We start from the raw sequence: 23,386 nt of genomic DNA, 5'->3' as shown, positions 1-23,386 counted from the left end.
AACACTTGAAATACATAATACTGTGTGTGATAACATAGCTTCAGTTTTTTAATTCGGTTGTTAAAATAAATTAACTTTTTACTGACGTTCTAATTTATTGAAAAGCACTTTTATACTGTGTGATTTACTCAAATGAAGCAGTGATACATTTTGGTTATACTAACAATGAATCCCGGCTATGGTTGTCCTGTTTTCATCCTTACCCCATACACAAGCTCTCCAACCATGCCATTCCATATTTTGGTCTCCGGGTCTCTGGCTCCATATTTTCCATCGGGAACAATAGAGATCTTGTACTTGATGCCGATGTGTTTGGCAATCTCTGAAGCCAAGTCCACACAGTATCCCTCATATTGGTCATTGCCTTCGTAAAGCTCCCAGTTCTTCTTCAGCATCACATACGGGCCCTCCTAAAAAACGATCAGCATAAGGGGAGAAAGACAGCTGTTTGGAGGAACGCATCAGCAGAGACCAGAAAATCGGCTGTGAAGTGTGCAGATGAGAAGAAAAACATACAAGGCAAATGAAGACATAGATGTTAGTGTTGTAAAAAATGAGGGGGGAGAGGTGAAGGGAGAACTGGCACACCTTTACAAAAAACATTTTGTTGGAAAGAGGGAGCAAGTATTCAATCTTAAAAGGGACGTTTAATTGAGGTAAATATTAGAACTGATTAAAATACAAATAGAACAACATACATCTTCAGTTCCTGTTTTCCAGTGCATTCTTTGCTTTATGCAATTCTTTGTAATTCCAGTGAGACCCTCAATTGACTCAACAATGCTCTCCAGGTAAAAAGACAGAAATTAACAAAAAAAAAGAGGAAAACTACACTACAGAGATGATTGTGCACGTGTGCCGTAATAGGTTGGAGTTTTTTTTTTTTTTGTGCATGCAGTTAAGGATTAAAGGAAAAGATAAATAAACACAGACAAACAATGCTCTTAAGAGTTTAATAAAAGAGTAAAGACTAAGACTATGTCTTGTAAATGACAAGCGCATCTTTCAGAAGCAGTGAGTTATGGTATTAAGCTTCAGGCTGTTCACACTGTAATCCACATGAAAGCAAGCCTATTAAAATCTTATCAAGCCCATTTTAATCAAGATACTAATCTCATCTAATTAAACAAACGGGCCTTTGCAATACCCAACACTCCTAAACCATGAAACAGTTTATGAGGGTAATAAAACACACAGAAAAAAGATAACATGCTGTGGATTGAATAGTTCATTCAGGAAATTGTTTCACATTCCAAACAAGTGCAGTTTAATCAGTGAGGAATTACCCACTAACATGTTTAAAAAGAGGTCAAATGAGCAGTAAAACCACTCTCTCAAAGATCTTTACAGAATCTATTGGAGGATCCTTAAGCCAGAAAAAATCAAATTACATTGAAAACGAGTTCAGCTCAGAGTCAGGCAAGCTGTATGATCAAAACACTCTTACAAAAGCAAGCACCAATGAAAGCAATAGACATTATTATTTTCTTTAGATCTTCTCCCTTATATAGAAACCATTAAGATGTAGTAGGATAAAACTGAGGAAATGCTGGTAGGAGTTATTTTCAAAAGGCATCTTCATTTAGTCTTCATGAAACCAGATAAAAAGTTATATATATATATATATATATATATATATATATATATATATATATATATATATATATATATATATATATATATATATATAATGTGTTAGCTTGTAATAAATTGCCTGTAGAACTAGAGGGAGTGCCATCAGCCTCTGCTGGACTCTATGTGGCGGCACTCAGCAAATGTTAAGCTGCTCTCACACTATTTCTTTTCTTGCCATGGGTCTAAATGAAAGGAATGAAGAGCATTTTGTGAAACATCAATTCTTGTTATATGTGTGTTATCATTGTTGTGTCCCTGATTTGTACATTGTGCCAGTATTTTGCTAAAGGGTGTAAAATGTATATTATATACGTCAAACGTACCACATCAGGACAGAGTTAAATTACTTTTGCCCTGATTTCATTTTTCTGTTTTGTTCATACTCAATGATCACCTGACCAGCTTGAGCTGGACATTTAGAGCTCTATACACAGTTTGAGTGCACTGCAAAAACGGAACTAAAAATAAGTTAAATGTTCTTAAAATGAGTGTATTTGTCCTTGATTTGAGCAGGTAAATAAGATGATTTGCCAATAGAATAAGATTTTTGCACTTAAAATAGGAACAATTCATCTCCATCTTCTTATTTCAAGTGCAGGATGTCTAATTATCTTATTTTAGGGATCAAAATACTTATTCCATTGGCAGATAATCTTATTTACCTGCTCAAATCAAGGATAAATACACTCATTTTAAGAACATTTTACTTATTTTTAGAACCGTTTTTGCAGTGTGCCCCTAGAGGTAAAAATATTTTTTGCTACTATTAGCTATTAGATATTAAAAAAAATATTGCTGAACAGCTTACATAAAGACTGAAATTGGCTATATTGAAATTTAAAGACATGTAACTGATTTTTATGTTGTCTAAATGACGGGTTGAATTGACTATAGTTTTCTGTATATAAATGGATCATTAGTTTAATAGATAAACATAATTAACTTGAATTAAACTAAGGCTGTACGGTGGTAGCACTGTTGCCTTGCAGCAAGACGTTCCCTCTAACAAATCTGCTGAGCAATCAGCACTGCTCTGGCGATAATGAGCAGAACTCAAACTCTCGACTTGAAAGCAGAGATTTTCCAGAGTTAATCAACTGATTATTTGTATCATGTAAATTATGCAATTCACATTAGGTTTTATTTCCTTTACTGATATTGTACAGCTCCAAAGCTGGTAGTGGTGCAAGCAACTAGTCTCTACTGCACAACAGTAAGCAACTATTTCAACAAATTTAAGCAAACAGATAACTCATTTAAAAACGCATAAATAAATAAATAAAAATAACCGCAATCATAATATAATAAGGGACCCCCCCCCCCAATTTTAATCAGTTTTGATGGAAAAAGAAACATAACTAGGATGTCTTTAAAAAATTTAAACAAATAAAAGTATTTACATACTTTTTAGTTTACAAGAGAAACATTTAAATCTAAATCATAATAATATTAAAAAGCTGACATGAATGCAAACAAAACACATGCAGTATCCGTATGAGTCAGGACCAATTATTTTAAATCCTTTTTTAACCTTTTACATAGGGTGTTTGCTTTGGCTTACAAAGGCACCATATCAAGAACAATTCTCTTTGTGACTGGTATACAATAAAGTTTATAGGATGTTACTAAGAGCAAAATGTAATCTGTGGGAGATTTTCACCCTGGCACCAGGATTCAGGGTGAGACCTATAATAAGCAGGGTAAGGAGATGACAAGATTAGAAGCAGTAAGGCCAAGTGTGAGAAGGTTGAGAAAGGAAATTGGAAAATATAAATGATAAAAAAAAAAAATGTGTATGTATGTGCTTTATTTTACTCTGGCGGAAGGGTGCTTAAAAAAAAACCCAACCAAGATTACTCCAGAAAGTGTTTTATAACAGCTTGGAGGAAGAATAAATATAAAAAATATTAAGAGAGAAGAAAAAACAAAGTAGGGGGATAGGTTAAAAAAAAAAAAAAACAGACCTCGGGGGGAAAGTGGTAGGGTTAAAAAGGGAACCAAGCTTTGTGGAAGCAAATGGTTGGGGCTGATAAGACATGAAACACACTCCGAAGGGAGCCAAAAAGATGGATAGAACTTGTTATCCAGTCCAGTTGGCCAGCCAGTACACACCAAACAGCAACACCGTTTCTGTCCAGTTATGCATTCAACCTGCCAACCAGACCCTCCATCAATTCAGCATTTTAAAAAGCCAGATTGTCATGTTAAGTTGTGCTGACTTGCCAGGAGATTTAATTAGCCTTGGAGACATTTATGCAGATAAGCATAGAGAGGCATGCCAGGCATTCAGTCAATTACAGCTCCAGTCAGTGAACTTCTCAATAGTCTTGCCATATTAGACAGATTCTCTAATTATGGGATATAATCTTTCCATATTTGGCCAGTGTGACAGCCTTATAGTCTGCTGGCCACTTAGCCAAAAAGACTTTAATGAAATTCAATTTTAAAACAAAGCATTGATGAATTTTAAACATAGAAAAACGTGCTTGAACTGCTACCCAGTTAGCCAGGAGTCTTGCCTGATGGACAGGTCTCTCTCCTTAAAGCTGCGGCATACACTAACTTCCTCAAGTCCAAGCAGAGAAAAGCAGCAGCACAAAACAGTATCCTGGAGTCTTAACAATGGATTTGACATTTGAATTTCTGCAGTTCGACTATGTTTAATATTAACATGATGCAACTTTTATGTTGACCTTCAATTGCATTTTTTTTTTTTACAGTGTTCATGTCTCATTAATACAACGGATTACTAAACTCTCTTCTCCACGGCCCTCATGTGTTAAACATGCTTTTTACGGAAACATTTGTGTGCTGCAATTATTCTGCTCATTTACGATTAGAATTTGGTCAAGTCCCATACCAGGTCTCAGGTAATCTCTGCTTAGTTAATGTCAGCGGGGACATGCGAAGCAGCAGAGAAAATCAAGCAGTGTCGGAGAAGTTTTGGTCCCTACAAGCAGACTATGATATTCTGTGGCAGATTTTCAGTTGATTTGTTTATTTGTGGGTTACGTGTAATTCATGATTTTCTCCACTTAAGTACTTTGAAGATTGGAGGTTATTGGCCACATGAACATGGCAGAGGCTTTGTAAAGTTAAACTATGTCTTTGCATTAATCTAAATCTTATCATAAACTTAATGAGAAAATTCTGGTCTTGCCTACTTCTTTAACAGGAACTCAGGATAACGACTTAAATGAAATATTTTTAGTCAGCAGTGACTGAGAGGAGACTTTCTTAAATGACAGTTCTACTTGAAACAATGTTACTGCAGATTGTTTTGCAGTTATCAGTGGCTGTTAAGTCGTGCTCGTTTTCCAAGGCATGTGGTAGAAAAATCAAAAATCATAATTGAAGAAGAGAAACCTAGCACTCCAAAGCCATAACAGTGCAGGTTCTTTCCCCACTTGGATTTCTAGACATCAGCACATTTCAGCGGAAGATAGAGGATATATGTGTTTTGACACATGCCCCTCTTGAGTGCTGAAAGGAGTCTACCTTGAATCAGCTGTTGGAACTATTGTACATGCTGGAGGAATACTATGATATCAATTTGGCCTGTGCACTTCTGTGCAATATTGCTCTGGGCAGGTGAGTTTAAACTAGATGCTTTGCAGTGGAAAAACTGCTTATACTTTTAAAAATGTTTTTGTTGTTGTTTTAGTGTCTGTAAACCCATGTTTGAACAACAGCCACTTTAAAAACTAGAAGAAATGCCTTTGTTTTCCCATCATTCCTTCATCCATGTCAAAAATAATGTGATGGACAAAACAAAAACAGCAAATAACAAACAAAAAACCTAATGACTGCTAATAGCCACCCGCTGTTCGCTGTGATTAGTCAGTATATGCATAGTATCATGAAACATACCGGTATTTGGAACTTGTTTTACGATTCTTACTGTGCAATGATAAAGTACATTTTTTGATGAATGAGACCCAATAAGTGTAAATTACTTGGGGCAGCAAGCAAGTTTCATCTTTAGTGCAGCAATACATCATCAAGCAATGCATTATTACACTTTAATACTATGGTTTTAGTACAGTATCACATACTGCAATTTATTATTATTATTTGCTGGACTGTATTTAGATTAAAAACAAACATCATTATCCTTGGAAAAAAAAAAGCAAAAGGAAAACTGTACAATTTCCTTGCCATCCATGATGTACGCTCCAAGTTTTAAGATACTTGGTTTTGCTATCTCATTCACTTGATTCATGAATGTTGAACAAAAAGTAAATGCATATGTTGGTATACATCTATGACTGGGAAACATAAAACAACAGAATATGTAGTCAAATGTAGGAAAATACATGACTTCTAACTGAAAGCAACATTTAAAACAATGTCCATTATCATCAAGGAGATAACAACTGCACGTTGATACAGAAATCATGGTTTATTTTTTTTTAACATTTAGTTTATTTTCCCGTTTGGTCAAACACCTTCATTTTATCATAAACTTTCTGTTTTCTTTCTTCCACTTTGGTGCGTCTATTTCAACCTTGTCTGCAGGGAAGCTCAAAACAGAAGAGGCAAGTTGACTGAGCAGGCATGACTGAGTAGATTTACAGAGTGACAGAGCAGAAAAATGAAGATGGACGGAGAGTTGCATCACAAGGTCAAGGATGCAGACAGCAGGACGGACACTGAGTCCTGTAAACACTCTCTCTTGGAATAAAGCATAATAAAACACTTTTTCTGATATGCATTTGTTATATTTTGCTCTGTGGCGAAATAGATAATGTAATTCGTAAATGCCTAGGCCTAAAAACCCCAGGCAAAGAAACTGAAATGTTAAATATCATTAATGTCATGTAACGCTCTACAGTTAGATGACATTGTGCAGCTAAATGCCAAACCTTAACAGGGGCTACAGAAATTCTTGGTCAGTTGTCGTCCAGCTCAGGCTTTTCTCGTGATAGGAAGGTAAAACAACACAACCCAGGCGACTCCCGTGGTTTTGCTTTTTATGTTTGTCCTGCGCCAGTGCAAACCCAGTCAAAGCAAAACATTGACTCCAGACAAAACCATTAAAAACAACATACAATGAAACACAACAAAAAACAGCAGTCCCTGTACAGGTTCAGTATCAGTCTGGCTGTTGGGTCTTTGCCGAGGCTCTGTGTTTCATTCCCGTGCTTTGTCTGCAGACTCGGGATCAGTGTCGCAGCAGAGGCTTCCTCATCATCAGAGGCTGCAAAGAGGAGGAGGTGGCTGAGCTAATTGTTAGTCAAGGCCTGCTGAGGTCATCCACAGAGAAATATGATGGGGGGTATAAGCATGGAAGCATAAACAAGGGGGTGTGGGAGTTGGAAGAGATGACTAGAAGAGAAAACTGCACAGATGGGAGAAAAAAATAGAAGTAGAAGACAGATGTGGGACAGCAATATAGAGGAAACAAACCTTGCAAACAGAACTGCCACACACCCTCTTTCAAAAATGCAAAAGATCTCAACAGCCATGGAAACACTGATAAAACAGCAATAATCACATACATATCCAACAAATTTCAAATCACTCCACTTTACGTTTACTTTGCTTATTCCATTTATGGGCACACAGTGTCTTGCAAAAATATTAACCGTTGAACTATATCACATTATGCCACATTACAACTTTTTAAAGTATTTGACTGGGATTTCTTGTGACAGACCAAGACATGGTAGCACACAGCTGTGAAGTGGAAGTAAAAGCAAACATGGATTTAATTTTTTTTTTTTTTTTTTTTACAAATAAAATCTGAAGAGTGTGGCTTGCATTTCTATTCAGTCCCCTTTACTCTTCTACCCTCTACCCTGCACAACCAATCACCTTCAAAAGTCACTTGAATAGTAAATAGAGTCCACACGCGTGCTAATCCCCCAGTAAAATCCAGCTGTTCTGGGAATGCCTCGGAGGTTTATGAGAAAACATTTGTGAAGAAACCTCATCATAGCGACCAAGGCCCACAACACACAGTCAAGTCAGGCAGGAATAAAGGTATCAAAACCACTGAAAGAGAATGGCAGAGCTGCAAACCTCCAGGACATGATCAGCGACTGAAACTGATAGAACAGCAACACAGAGTATCGATCAGAAAAGCAACCAAGAGGCCCGTGGTAACTCTGGAGGAGCTGAAGACATCCACCGCTCCAGACGAAGACACTTGACAGGACAGCTATTAGTCGTGCACACAAATCTAGCATTTATGGGTAGAGGAAAGCTGTTGTTAAATGAGGCCATCAGAAGTTGTAGTTTGACAAAAGTCACGTAGCACAAACATGTGCAAGAAGATGCTCTGTTCAGATGAGGCCCAAATGCAAAAGATTATATGTTGAGAACAGGGACAACGAAGATGGTCACAGTTAATGGGAAGATTGAGAGATGAATGTTTTGAAACTGTGTTTCATTTTGGCTCCCTTTCACAATTATGTGCTTTTTTTAGCTATTTTATTGCATAGTATCACAGCAAAACATACATTACATCTGTGGTTGTAATTTGACAAAAATTACAAAAGGTAATACTTTTGCCAGTTACTTGACCCAGCAGCATGTGGGCTAGTTTTCTACTGTGTATCTTTGACAGGTTCATACCTTTGCTGACCAACAGAGGCATTGAAGACTCATCGACTCACTATCTTTGTACAGGTGTCCATTTACGAGTAGTTGCAGAAATTGAAAGTACAGACATTTTGGTCACATTTGTAATTATCCTAGATGAAAGAAAAGGATCTTCAAACAATATTCGCAAATAGCACAGTTCAAGCAGCTGTAGGTTGTTTTATCTCTGCGCTAAAATTAGTCTTCTGAGTTGCTTTCACTTGCATCATTTTGCATGCCTAATTGAGTCGAGACTGATTGCATTTACAGGAAGAGAGCGGCCACTATAAAAAAGACTGCAGATGGGTCAAGTGAAATCAAATGTAAGCAGTGGATGTCCGCACATCTCAACAATTAGTCCTCCTTTATTTTTGTTTATAGAAGGAAGGGGAATAATTAAACTGAGTTGAAGAGCTGTGTCTATGGGAAAGTCATTAGAACAGACTGGACGGAGGTCATTTCTAAATGGTGATCTAAGGTCAGTTTTATATTTGCCTTCTAATGAGACATTAGCTCGATCTTCCAACTGAACAAGTGCCACCTCCTCCTGGCTGTGGTCTGGCAGCCCTTTCCAGCTCGTATAACTCATCATTACCAATCCGTTTTTTTTTTTTTTTAATTGCTGTTAACAAGTCTCCATGCAGCTCCCACCACGGTACTTCTTCATGTGAATTTTAGGCACTGCTTTGTCCTAACGTGTAACAGAAGGAGATAAAATTCAGATTGAATGGCTGTCAGATTTAAAGCAAAGTGCCGTGTAAAACGTGTCATACTCTTTGAACTTGTCCATTTTCTGCCAGTTACAACAATAGACATCAACATATGTTATTTGGATCAGCACAGTGAAGTGTGCTTTTGTGAATTGAAGGAAAACAAGACATTTTGTAAATTTTTGGAAATAAATAGATAAATAAAACCGCAAAAAAATAAAATAACTTAAAAGTGTGGCTTGCTTATGTATTTAATAACCCTCATTCACTTGATTTACTACTTAGCAATGCCACCTTGCTGAAATTACTGCTGCAAATTATTTGGCCACAGACGATTGGAAGCCTACTCCACCAGCTTTGTACATGTGCATGACAACTACACAGGCCCGGGATAAATAAAACAAGCAATATAATTGAATGGATGAATGGCTTTCTGTTTATGGGTAAAAGCAAACACCTTGTCACCCAACTAAATCGCTTAATGCATCACAATGCATTATAGAGATAAACAGCCTAAACCCATTGCACTTGCGTTATCAATTATCCACCGCAGTCCAAGCAGTTCTTAGCGATATGCACACTGCGTACATTAATATTGCAATAACCATACGTTTGTGACATATTGTGCAGCCTTAACCTAAAAACAAAAAAATATATATTCTTTCTTTTTTTTTTGTAATGCAACTCAAGCTCAGTCAGATTACATTGGAAAGATCCGTGAAAATCAATATTGAAGTTTTGCCAGAGATTTTCAATATGAATTCAGCCTGGAGAACAACTGGGCCACCACATGAACATGCTTTGTGTAGTAGACCATTTCACTGAGGTTCTGGCTGTAAGTTAAGTGCTGTTCCTTCCAGGCTGGAGTTGTATTTAGCCACCTCAACCAGTTCCCAGTTCCTGCTGAAGAAAATCATCCCCACATAATGATGCTGCCACTACCATGTTTTGCCATAGGATTGATGTGCAGAGTTAACTCGCCGTCCCACATAAGATCTACTAACATCCTAGTTCCGCAATAAAAAGCAACCCACTGCATAGAGGATACATTTTTCCTTTCACATCGTAAAATGTAATCTGCTGAAATTATGGAGCCTGGTGCTTTCTGCTCAGGTTTCTGTGACAGTGTAATCAAACAGGTGTTCAAATGTATTCATGTGATTTAAATACAAACTAAGTTGTTGTGCATCACCCTGAGCTCATTTCATCAGATGATCAACCTTTTTCCTTGGATTAGACGGACAGAGTATGTTGTCTCCACTCCTTGTACAGATGCAGACTGAACTGCTGCCGCTACCGTCTTTGCTCGGTGCCACATCATACATAATTTCTGCAATCCCATAATATACCCAAATTATATCCCTGATCCACCAAGCTGAATCAGGAGCAAGATTTCGGTGGGTAAAATTCACCCAGGACCACCCAGTTGGTCATGAAGTGTAATAAAAGCATGTAACTAATGGAACATTAGGGGCTGAAAGGGGCTATAGTGTATAGTTAAATCCAGGTAATCACTTTTGGTTTGGGTCAGAGCATGGTCTTTGTGTTCCTCGGTCTTTATGATACTGTTTGGTCCAACTAACCTTGAGCTATTTACAGAACGGCTGTATTCAAACTGAGAATACATTAAACAAAAATGCTACTTAATAAGCAGGTGACTTCTGTTCAAATTCATGCCACACTTGTTCAGATTCGTTTTAAATTTGAAAACCATGTGTCCTTTACTTTTTACTTTACAGCTGGGTTGGTATTATCACATAAAATCCCACTAAAATACATCGAGCTATGGGGTTGCAACATGAGAAAATGTTAAACAATTCAAGGTACTACAAGTTTGAAATGATTGTATATATTTGATCTTGACAAAAACTACACGTGTTCTCATGTTTTCTGTTAGTGTTTTGGCATTTGGTGTAAGTTACATTAATTTTCTGAAATAGTTATGCAACAGTATTACTTCCTTAGCAAGGCATTGTTTCTGTTAGAAGCGTTGATTTATTTAAGTGTCTGTCTTTACGCGTGATAAATTATTATCACCTTCCATCTATAGCTGTGTCCTTCATAGTGACAGACGTGTCTAGATTGGTCATAAAAGAATTTGAAGGCTCAGACACAAAATCAGTTTTATCTGAACAATTTACAGTGTCACCCAAACCCTCTCATGTAGCCCGCTGCCCTTTAAGGTGAGGTCCTCTTCAGGTTGAGCACAATAATAGTTGTTTAAATGACTCCTCCTTTGGAAAGATGGCTTTTTTTTAGCTTTTCTGGAGAAATAAATCTCCTAGGATCTGCTGGAGCCTCTGTGAGTATAAGTAAACTTCCTTCTTAATCAGTTTATCTTGCATTAGTGTTGTTTGATATTGGCGTGAAAATGCTTGAGATTTGCCTTGAATTGTCTTGTTACTGAAATGCGCTTTATAAATAAACTTGCTTTGCCTTGCCTTCATTAGTCCACCACCACAGTATCTTGCAAGCCTGGTCCTGTTTTCAGTTTCAAAGGATTAATATCCTTTTTTATCTTTACCAGTCCTAGTTTGACTTTGGGATTTCCTGCCTTTGATTTGCGCTGATTTTCCTGTATGTCATTCTACTCACTGGTCTTTGTGTTCCTCGTATGCTTTGCCTACCTGCATTTTACACCTGGCTATTAATAGCCAAGCTTCCTTTACCCGGGCACATATGAAAATAAAAGAAATGCTTAAGGAGTTGGACATGTTACACTCAGCAACCTTAAAATCAATCAAACAATCGATCACACTTTTAATATGATAGTAACTCCTTTCAAACTGCATGATAGAATATGCTTGGCGCTGGTCACAAGCATATCAGCCAAAAATGAAAAGCAAGTTACAGGTGTTAATGTGCCCACTATTAGAGTCTAGCCCTGAGAAGATGGGGAGGGGTTGTTGGAAAGAGACAGCGGTAAAACGACTGATGTTCTGGGCAAAGCAGGACAACTGCCACACATCGGCTATAGCAGCAGTCTAACTACATGATTTTCCAAGAAAATATGTGACTCTGCTTGATGTATGTCATAGATCATCTTTGTTGGGAGAGGGCTAAATCTGCGGTTTGTGCATCTGTCAGACTAATAGACCATGAACCACTGACTTAGGCTCAAGATTTTATTTCCAAATGAACGGCTTTAGGGGACTTTTTGCACAACTTTTATCTCTGGCCCTGTCTGATCATGGAGACACAAACTTCAATTGTTGTTGTGCAACTCAGATTAGTTTCTCCGTCTTCCAGTTTTCTCTTGCCGCTGGTATTTCTGTTGGCTTAGCCTTCTTTTAATCACTTGGGTTTTGCTGCCATAGACATTTAATTGAAAGCTGATTACTGGGGGGCATTTTTGTGATGTTGTGATGATCTTTGTTAAAGCATCAACTGTTTTGTTGGTGTCCCAAAACAGAATCCTAATTCATTCATTAAAGTCAAAGCCATGTGTTTAACCTAATGTCAGCAACTCTGCTTATTTATAGGAAATAAACATCTTTCAGTGTAGTTTGGTGTTCAGGTATGCACCACACTGAACGTGGACCAGAGCAGGCAAAGGTGGCACGTTTATATAGAGGTCTTAATGAAGATTACAGATGATCATGTTAAGGGTAAAAGCTACAAGGCCATCTTCAATCAGCTTCATGTTAATGTGCTGCCAGCATATTTAAATACTATAGGGTTCAATAGACTGTAGCCAACTTCCCAAGAAATGGGGGGCAGAGGGAAATTAAACCCAAGGTGGATCAGACTCATCAAAAGGAAGATAGCAAGAGCCTAGGAAGCCATCCAAAACCATTCAAACTTAAGCCCAAGTTCAAGGTACATGACTTCTAATAGCAAAATCTGTCGCATCTTTAACCATAATGTGCGCCATTAAAGAAGATCCGAGAGGGCTATAGCATACACTGAAAATCACAAAAAAGCCAGATTGGAATTTACTAAGTTTCACGTTGACATGTGCCTATAGTTTCTGGGGCAATATTGTTTGAACTTACAAAAACAAAGCTGGAACTTTTAGAATGATGATCATAGCTTTGAAAGACAAAAACACCAGACCTACTGGGAAACATTGACAGGGCTTGGTTTTATTTTTTGGCCTGCTTTGCCTAATTTCGCAATGGGAATCTCAAACTGCTGCACAACTAAAGTTTAAAGGGCTCCCTGGAGCAACACACACGGCCCATTGTCATAAAGCCCTGTCTCAGCTGCAGATCATGGCTCCTAAACAGCTGACAGTACTAAAAATGCCTGAGAAAGAAAGAGATAAAGCAAGTCTTAAATTGCCCATATACTTTTCATACTGAAGATTTTTCAAACATCTTAAACTTGTGCTATGGAGATCACAGGCTGCTGAACAATTGTGTGGAGTAACTACTACCCATTTAAAAGAGAAGAAATAAACATGTATTATTGCTCCCTTATTTTTACCTAACAAATCTGATCACTCCTTGTAGTTTGATGAACTTTGGTCTCCATTTACTTTCATGCACTGATGGGGAAGGTGCTTACTGTATCTCCGCTGGCCATTTGGCAAGATTCGGGGTACACTCTGGACGGGTCGGCAGTCCATTACAGTCTGTTAACTTTTATTATGCTTCTTTAAACTCGCACAGCTACCATGGACGGTAAAAAAAACAAAAACATCTTTGTCTCTCTCTCCTTCATCTTTAAAGTGATCTAGCCCAACTATCCGAGGGCAACAGAGGCTGTTTTGGAAATAAAAGTCATGTGATTTCATTTTGATCTGCATAGTCATACAGCCACGGAGAAGAAAAGTAAATTAATGTGAACAGCTTGTTAGGTATTAAAAAGTGCTATATCCCTGGCATCACTGTAAATCAGGCAACACACAGCAGCAAACTGGGTACGACATTGTACTGTTAAGGTGGGATTGCTAAACTCAACCAGGTATCTTCCAGTGTCTGGTGCAGTGAATCCCATATTTAAAGAAACAGACCCACAATTATTTTCTAACTAAAACTTACTGAAAACTCGTTGAATAGTGTAATTAAATAAGCATAAATCCGAGACAGCAAAAGTTAGGATCTTCTTGGGATTTCATGCTAAAAAAACACACCTTCTATCCCTCTAAGGCACCATCACACCCATTCAGAAACAGCGTGCCATGCGAGAATACATTAATTGTTAAACAATATTACTATTTTATTAATAGCTCTGTTGTTATGCTGGAGGGTTTTTTTTTGTCCAGAGAGCACACAAATATTCTATAATCTTATTTTACTTTTGCAGTAATGAAGCAGTTATTAAACTGCTTCCCACTTTTCTCCTCAATTTCACATGTCTATTGTGGAGAAACTCTTCAAACCTGACAGCTTGACTAGGATCAGTGCTGATGAACTTTGTCTCACACAACCATCATGTAGTTCTGCCGTTCTCCATTTGAACGTCTCATTGTCACATTGTGAAGTTTAGAAACCATTAGTTGGCAGTTATTGTACAAAAAAGGTAAAGTTATTGGTTAAATGTGGCATGAACTGCAAAGGATCATGCAATCAAAGGTCACTGCAATGTCAAGTCATTTAAAATAAAAAAAATTGCCTTTTGTTTATTTTGCAAACCACATATCTTTCCAGGTCTGCAAATGAGTTCTGCTCTTCCATTTTTAGCTTATTATCTCCATGAAAAAACATTAACGGCCTTTACATAAAGTGAGTTAAGCAGCTGGAAAACCTATGTTGTGGGTTTTCAACAGCTGTTTGTCATCGCAGGATGCCACCTTCCTCAAAATGTGAAACATTAACAAGTCTGTGTGGAATACAAAGCAGCGGCAGGGTACGTTACCATGATTGTTGTCACAACAACCGTCCGGTTCTCCATCCCTGAGCTGTCATTAGAAAGACCATTTCCATCCTGTACCAGCACAAGTTTGTCGATGTCATTCCAGTAGCCAATCTGAGGAAGCCAAAGGTGAGCACAATTCTTATACAAATTGATTGAAAAAACAAACAAAGCAGTTACAAATGTAAAATAAACCAAATAGAGATGGAGAAAAGGAAATGTAACTACAAAAATCTAGCTGTTTGATTTTCTACTGTAAATTTCCCTTTAGAGCAATACATGATATTGAAAGTGATCCAAAAGTTTCCATTACACGAACATTGCCACCAAAGGGATAATTAGGTTACTTCAATATTGTGTAATTTTGTTTTTTTAATCTTTTACGTGTGCGTGTGTGTGTGTGTTTTAATAAAGATAATTCATAGGCACTGCCATCTGCAGTACTTTCCTCCTACTTTCTGCCACAATGAAGACAAGTATTGCTCAGATTTTTATTACTTAGGAAATTGTAGAATTTTATATTCCTTGGTTGACTGCGAGGTATAAACGTGCGCTTATGAAGTACTGGCTGCAACGAATGGTTAAATGATTAGAATTACAGTACATTTACAATAAAATAGGTAATCATGAAGAACTATTAGAATAAAATACTATGGTGCATTGAATTCTGCAGAACATAACTAGGGAAAAAATGAACTTCCTTTTATCACATTTCCCTTAAAAAGGTCCTTTAGTCTTTTTACACAGTTTTTGAGCAAACCCTAATACGGTCATCCATAATATGTATGTCTACAAGGAAGGTATCTTCACACTGAATAAACAATCCATTTAATTGTTTTAAACTTTACTTCCTAGGCCATAAAATGGGAACTTACCTTTCGTGGTCCATTGCTCTTTAGTTCAAACACATCCATGGTATAATTGACCCTCCGACCATAGTGATCAAACTGAATATTTCCAGTAAGGCCTTGAATACGCACCTACATTTAGAGGCAGAAATAACGGTTAGTACTGCTGAAGATAAATTGTTAACTGAGAAAATACATAATTTGCTACATATAATCTTTCTTTAGAAATTAAAAAAAGAAAAATCCAACCTTTAATTTAAGTACAAGTATGGATTTAATCTCAAAATGGGTAGGACATGAGAACATGCCAACCAACAGCAGCAAGTGTGATGTTCTTGACTTAAACACTTTCCTTCATAATGAAACTAAACTAAGTAAACTTGCCCTTATTCACTGTCACTGCACTAATTAGAAAGTTCAAAATAACTGGAACTTTGAGGCTGGACGAGGAGACCCATGTTCACCCTGAAACACAGCGAGGATGAGACATAAAGGGAGAGCTCTCAGTTGGAGAACTGCAGAGCAGCAACTTGGAGTTACTTCATAACAACCACCCATCAACATGCAAACCAGTCGTTTGGGGGTGAATAGCAAGAAAACAATCATTCCTGTCCTACCGCCACAGACATAAACATATTCTGTTGGCTAAAAGTCAATGAGGCTATAATTGCAGCTCTGCATTTCTTTCTGAGATGTGACATTGATCTAGCTTTCGAGCAGGAAGCCCTCCACATCTGTCTGGCGAGCAACAAAGAATGAATGTGTGGAAAAGAGCAGAAGGTCCACTGTTGTGTGGATAATTTGGTATGATGTGAGCAAATTTCTCTTCCAAAGTTAAATAAAAAAAACTGTGGGGCTTTTTTTTTATACACTTTTTTAATTATACATTTCATGTTGCTCATATTAAACATTTCAAACTAAGTTACTACCCTGTAAGCTCACACTGGTCAGTTTTGTCTCTTGCTTGCTCTTAACTAATGCATAATACACACTTATGAATGCGTTATAAAGTGTTTACAGATTAATTAATAACATATCTATAAGCTATTCATTAGCCAGCTATAAGGGTAGACTTGTTACAATGACATAGCTTCAGTTTGCAGAATTTGTGAATCCCAGGGAAATGTTTGAAACACACGTTACACAGAAAAACTGCGGTCTTTGAATAAAAAGAACTGGGCACATTTTAATGGCGCGTGGTTTGATTCACAGTGGCAGCCAAAGTCCGAACAAAAACCACTTAGCTCCAGCTACAGGATCAGAGCCAGGGAGAGCAGCTGCAGCTGTGCTCCAAGCCAGCAGCTGGATACTATCACAGATTAGACTTTTAAATGGAGCAATGCACATAAAATCCATCACATGAAGTGTCACATCGTTCTCCTTTTTCGTCATTTTTGCAGTGCTCCTCGAGATCTACTGCTTGTCTTAACCTTTAAGACCTGAAGTATCTTCTGGTGATTATGAAGGCCATGAAAGTGTCCGATAAAGGAAGATTAAGGTATTCATGCATATAAAAAAGTAAAGAGGCATAGGTCTGACTTTCATTTATTTCCAAAACACACAACTTTAAACTTATCCCAACCTGTTTCAGTGCTCGCTCCATATCTATCCCTTGGTTCCAGGGAGCCGCTGGATTAGCAAGGCAGTCCCCAGCATTGCCACGCCGACTGATGTCGATTTTCTGACGCCGAAGGGTGCGAAAGGCCTCAGCCATTACAAGAACACCATCATATGTTAGAGAGGAAGTATACTGTGGGATGCAGAGAAACAAAGAGGGGAGGAAAAGGTCATTTGAAATGTTCTATGTTGGCTTTGTTCACTGTAAATTCAGTTAATTTAAGTGTTAAAAAGACAGATATCATTTGCTCAGTTTTTAAAATGGCATTAAGTGAGACCCATAGAATACTGATTAGTGCAGCAGTCCATAGGACGTTTGACATTTATTTGACAGTTAACAGCACTAAATCAATTAACAGCACTGTAAATATAAGATCACTTTAAATGTTGGAGCTTTAAATAAGCTTATATGTTACAAATATAGTAAATAAACTTTAAACTATAACTCAGTGACACTGTAAACTTACAGGGACTTAGTGAAAAGTCAGGTTCCTTTGAAGTTTTTTTACACATTGGTCATGTCACAACCTCAACACCTCAATGTATTTTGTTTGGATTGTGTGACAAACCAACACAAAGCAGGAGATAATAGTGAATTGGAAGGAAACTGATATTTGACTTTCAAAATTTGTTGCAATTTTAAATTTGAAAAGTTTGGGATACACGTGTTCTGCCACTCAATACTTTGTAGAGCCACATTTTGCTACAATTACACCTGCAAGTCTGTGGTGAGATGTCTCAGTCAGCTTTGCACATTTAGAGATTAACCTTTTGACGGAAATGTTGAAATGTTTTGCAGCCTTTAACTTTATTTTTGACTGCCTTCTCTTGAGCTCCATCAGTTATCCAATTAACTCTTGAGTCCTTTTTCTGTCCTAGCTGAAAAAAGCCTCCCTTAGTAGGAGGCTGCAACTACAATACTTCAGTATAGGAATGATGTGTTCAAGGCCAGTTGCAGTTTTCTCCCACATGTAACATTTTGCATGCTGGAAAATAAATTCAGTTTCGGTCTTTACTGACCAGAGGACCCTCCTCCACATGCTTCCCCTCCTTGACTTGTGACAGACATTAACTAGGATTCCTCGTGGCTTTATCATTTTGTTATTGTCCCGGGAAGAACAGATTGTTGTGTACATCAGTGGTCACCAGCCATGGTGTTCAGAACTTACTGTCTGACATGTTTTAGGTGTTTCCTTTCTTTTGCACAACTGATGTAAAGGAATGGGTGATCAACAGGCTTTTGCAGCACTTGATGGCATGCTAAGGAGGTAGTGTAACCATTTGAATCAGTTGGGCTGCAGCACAGACATGTCCAAAACATAAAAGAAAAGTGGGCCCTTAGAACCAGGGTTGGGGACCACTGGGGATGACTTAAACCCCTTTACCCCATCCCCCCCCCCCCCACACACATACACACACACCCACACCTTTATGCTCAGCTCTACGCTATTCTGTTCTACTTGTGTTGGTTTTCAACCTGTTAAGGCCTGAGCGTTGGTGAAAGTAAAATGTGTCTTTCAGTTTTGGAGGACAGATATTTAATTGTATTATCTTTTTTTTGTTATGTACATTTTGATGCATATTATGTTGTTGTTGTTGATGCTTTTGTAATTTAAGTTCTTTGTAAATGTATAGCTTTAGGTAAAGGGGCCATTTTATTCTTCTTTCCATTCATTTAGAATGTTTGTTTTTGTGTTTAATTGTTTCGTTTGAACAGAATGAATGGATAGAAAAAACGCCTCCTGGCTTTAGCACAACCTCCAGCCGTCAGTGTTGTGCACTCTGCCGCTATTAAGCATTAATTTGTGACATTAACTCTTTAAAGAAATCTGAGAAAAACGGTAAAGAATAAAAAAGTTAGTGCATCATTAAAATAAAAACATATATAAAACAAAAAATTCTAATACTGTTTGTATTATTGTGCTTGCAAGAATGTCTTTAATATTTTGTTTAAATATAAAATAATCCACCCGGACAAATATCTGAAACACAGATCAACATGAACTTATAGTAAATAAGGTCCAGCTTCCCTCTGCCAGCACAGGTATGGAGAGCATGACAGAAGCAGAGAGAGGAAACAAGACTATCTAATCTCCTGCAATTATGAGAGCATTTTTACCTCTGCCATGGTGGGAACTACGATAAGGACTTTAAAGCGCAAAGCCGCAGACTTTTGACCACAGTGACATTCTTTATCACTCCGCAGCAGTAGGGAGTAAAGGCAGAGAGCGGTTCGATCAGGGGCTGTGAACAAATTTTTGAACCAAACACTCTTTAGACACAAAACTTAATAAGTTTCAGTGTGTGTAAAATGAAAGAAAGCTTCACTAAATCGGAGGTGGAACAGATTTACCCCTGGGCTCACACTGACTACGGTGTGGGTTTCGGCCCTGATCCAGGTCCGATTTGCAGCAAACCCACACTCACACTGCTCCTAGGGAAACAGTGGCTAGTGGCGGCTTTCGGCTGCGGGACCACCGCTCATGAGAACAGAAGTTCACGTGGTCCTATCTATTGCTTTCCCTCATAGACCGGTACAGAAGATCCTTCCTGCCTGCAGCCATCCCCATCTACAACATACAGAAACCCCTGTAACATGAATTACACCAGCATTTAAATTCCCTTTGGGATTTATAAAGTATTTTTGAAATTTGATACAACATACTTTTGAAATGGAATTGAATTTGAAATGATTAAAAAACAGCTATAGTTTTAGTTTTTTTGGGGGGCCAAACTCATTATCAGTGCACATAAATATCCTGTTTCATCTTCCAAAAGTTTCTCTGTTTCCTTGTGTTTCTGTGTCACCATTTTGTTTACATCAGTCAAGTTAGCGTAAGTTGGTGCGTTGATTTTGTTTTGAAATTCACCAGAAATGTATCCTGTCTTGTGCCCAACGTTTCCTGTTTGGTTTGTATAGTTTGGAAGCTTGATCCGTTAACTGCTGCAGCATCCGATCAAACGTCCTTCTTGCAGAGTTTTTTGCAGTGATGCACGGCTTTGGTAATCGGCCCCACCATCATACGTGGCTGATGTGAGTGGACACGTTGATTTTTTTACAATTTAGGTTCCTTGCGGCGCCGCAAACGTATCTGGACCGTATTCAGTGTGAGCCCGGGGTCAAATACAGTGCATCCGTCTGCATATAGAAGTATCCATTTTCTTTTCTTTTGTTTCCTATAGGCGTGGTTATAGTAATAGTAAAATAGTAAAATTATATTTTGGTTTGACCCACTCCAATCCTGGTGGTCCTTAGTATTAATGTGGTCACTATCAGTTTTACTCTTCCCTGGGCTGCTTCAGAGAAAATCTTCTGGGCTCTCCTCGGCCTTGGCCAATCAGTGAACAGCAGTGTGTTCTCGTCACATCTCGGCCCCATTCCGCTCTGATTGGCCCAATTCTTGAGCCGGGCTGAAGAAACTCATCCCCGGAGGATGGCTGAAAAACCGTATTTGAAATGTTCACTAAGTGGGGCGGAGCCAAGTAGAGCCAGGCCAAATGGGCTTTAGTGTTGTCGTGTTCACACCTTTACACCTGTGGATCTCTCACTGGTGATTATTGTTCTACTTTCCCAGCCTGTCTATTTAGCCGCATGGCCATGGCTTAGTATATTTGCAGGTGTGCCACTCTATTCAACATCTATCCTCAGTGTTCCTTGTTGTTCATAAGTCTGTTGGTTCAAAGAAGTAGATATATAGGATATTTAGCAGACTTCTACAGGTAACTGGTTGTAATGGATTTTATTTAGTGCTGTTGTCTCCATGTGTCTCAATACAAATGCATTTGTCGTAGAAAATAGATCTTAAAGTACTTACAATTAGACTAAAACCACTATGTTTTAAGTCAGAAAATAAAATAAAAAAAAACAATGAGGAAATATAACCTAATCAGGAAGAACTTTAATCAACCACATTGTCACCTAGAAAGACAAGGCTGCTGGGAGCAGTAACACAGATTTAGACGAAAAAACCCAGCACACCCAGAACACACACAGACTCAGTGCCACACAAACAGAAGCAGTCAAACACACAGCAGGCTCCCTTCACATCACTGAGAAAACAAGGGGAGAGATGAAAATGGGAGAAAAGACCATAGTCAGCTGAGATCCTCTCTGTGTCTCTGTGGGTAGTTTCTCTTACTAGCTGACAGCCCTTGATTCTTACCTCACTATGTGTGCTTTGGAGGGCTGCACAACCATGCTGCCCTATTTTCATGTGTACTGTTTGAAACTGAAGGAGACCTCAAGAGAGTGACTGACAAATGACAACTATGGAGAGAAAACATCTAAAGTGGGTGAAGTAGCTCACTGTAGTCTTTGCTTTTTCTGTTAGTGGCAGGACACAAACACCTCTGGGACGCAGAAAATAGTTCTTGCTTAAATAAAAGTAAAACTAGTAAACTAGACTAGAATATGTCTCTTGTGTCAGCTCTCTGCTTTCAGCTTAAATCAATCAACACAAAGTATTTTACACTGGTGAAAAAAATAACAGCAGATTTTCTTTGAAGAAAAGCCGACATTTAACCAGTTAAGTTTATGTCTGATTTCATTTGACTCAGAAGTCAGAAATCTCACATGGGAAGGATTTTACATCAGAAAATGCTTTAACTATGCTTTAGCAGCAATCAACCAGTGGGAATTGAATTTTTTGTAATCGGTGACCAGAATAACTGCATTCAGCAAAACAAGCCAATAACAATTACTTCTGGCTTTATACGTTTTAAAAAAAACACCCAAAGCATTTACTCAGAGGTGACTCTGTGCATAACTTATTTATTTATTGGGATATAAATCTTCATAAGTTCAAATAAACAGTTTCTAAGATTTATGTATGAGGCAGCCACATTCAATTTTAAGGTTTGGAGTGATTAAAAAAACATACATAACAAAAACAGAGTTGTTAATAATAGTAATAATTGTTATTATTATTATTATTATTTTTTTAATTATTATTCAAATTCGAGGGGGTTTGCAATTGTTTTTTTCAACTGGGACTTCCAAGGGAAATTGAATAAATAATTTCTCTGCAGTTTTTAACAAGAATAAACTGCATTGGTGTGATGATCTGAAATAAAGCCCATGCCATAGGTCAAATTTGTGTATATTAAAGAAAATGTATGTGTGGCATTTAGATTTTATTGTGTCTGTGTTTGTGTTTTGCAAAAGTTTTCATTAAAATCTCATTTGGTTGATTTGATTTAAGTCAGCAAACATGCACACAACCGCACCAAATATGCGTGGGTTTATATTGTTATATGCAGATAGATCCATTATGCTCATGTTGTTCACATATTTGTACCTGCTGCAGGCTACAAAAACAGCCTGGATTGGCAGGATGTTGGCACACTTCTTCAAAAAACATAGGAATTAAGTAAAAGTAGAAAACAGTGTAGGCAAGGGGTTTGCCTACAATGCATTTGCCCACCTTGCTCTGACGCTGAGCTATAGTAAAATCAGGGCAACTTTAAACTGGGGTCTAGAAAAAAATTACACACTGAGAGGATAAAAATGGAGACTTGATGGCTATAAACCTATTCAGAATGTGTTAATATGCAGAAATGAAGCGTGTGCAAAAAGGAGATGGGTCTGTAAAGAAGCTGTATGTGATTATACGCACTGTGACTGACTTTTATGACATTATTAACATTTTCCTGCAAGGCACAAATAACTTTTATTACATTTTAATAAAATCTTCAGACACACACATCCTATTTCAAGACACCACCGGTTTGTTTGATGACATAAAGACGTCGACCCAAACTAAGTCTCAACCACAGAGTAAACAAGTTACAGAGGTGCTGGCATTATCATATCAACTGGGCCTGAAACAACCTGTTTTGGATGAAGACAAACTGAGTTTTGGTTTAAAGCAACAATTAAAAGGGGGCTATTTGTATGCATCTGTTGTCACCGGAAGTGATCTGATCTCCCTTATTTGTGTTAAATCAAATTTATTTTGTTTGTATTTGTAGAAAAAATTGGAGAAATAGTTTTTGTGGCCGGGCCTGGAAAAGACAATCTTTGCACGTCCCTTTCTTACAGCTGTTTATGGTTCTGGAAGTTTGTTCATTCAGATTTGATCACTGTGTTTTTTTTTCTGTTACAATCAATCATAATTGGTTTACCTCACAAAGTATTGCACTCAATATTGCTTTATTTCAACAGTGCAAGTGGTGCAGACATCGTTGGCTAAT

At 37.8% G+C, this 23,386-nt stretch overlaps 1 protein-coding gene across 7 annotated transcripts in view; it reads right to left on the bottom strand.

The window, feature by feature from the left end:
- The window catches only part of gria4a (glutamate receptor, ionotropic, AMPA 4a), a 178,385-nt gene that overhangs the window by 63,165 nt on the left and 91,834 nt on the right, over window positions 1–23,386 (bottom strand). For 6 of the 7 annotated variants that reach the window (XM_036150280.1, XM_036150278.1, XM_036150277.1 and 3 more), the window contains exons 8-11: window positions 17,160–17,327; window positions 15,605–15,709; window positions 14,733–14,843; window positions 204–410 (exon numbers count right to left, since the gene is read on the bottom strand). In XM_036150280.1, coding sequence (XP_036006173.1) covers window positions 204–410; window positions 14,733–14,843; window positions 15,605–15,709; window positions 17,160–17,327 — 591 coding nt within the window. Of the gene's footprint in view, window positions 1–203; window positions 411–5,637; window positions 6,836–14,732; window positions 14,844–15,604; window positions 15,710–17,159; window positions 17,328–23,386 lie in introns of those variants that run through there. The other variant, XM_036150281.1, reaches the window with a different exon arrangement.

Source organism: Fundulus heteroclitus, chromosome 18 (genome assembly GCF_011125445.2).
Source record: "Fundulus heteroclitus isolate FHET01 chromosome 18, MU-UCD_Fhet_4.1, whole genome shotgun sequence".
Classification (NCBI taxonomy): Eukaryota; Metazoa; Chordata; class Actinopteri; order Cyprinodontiformes; family Fundulidae; genus Fundulus; species Fundulus heteroclitus.
The sequence above is the reverse complement of the archived record's forward strand: the minus strand, read 5'-3'. Positions and strand labels throughout refer to the sequence as shown.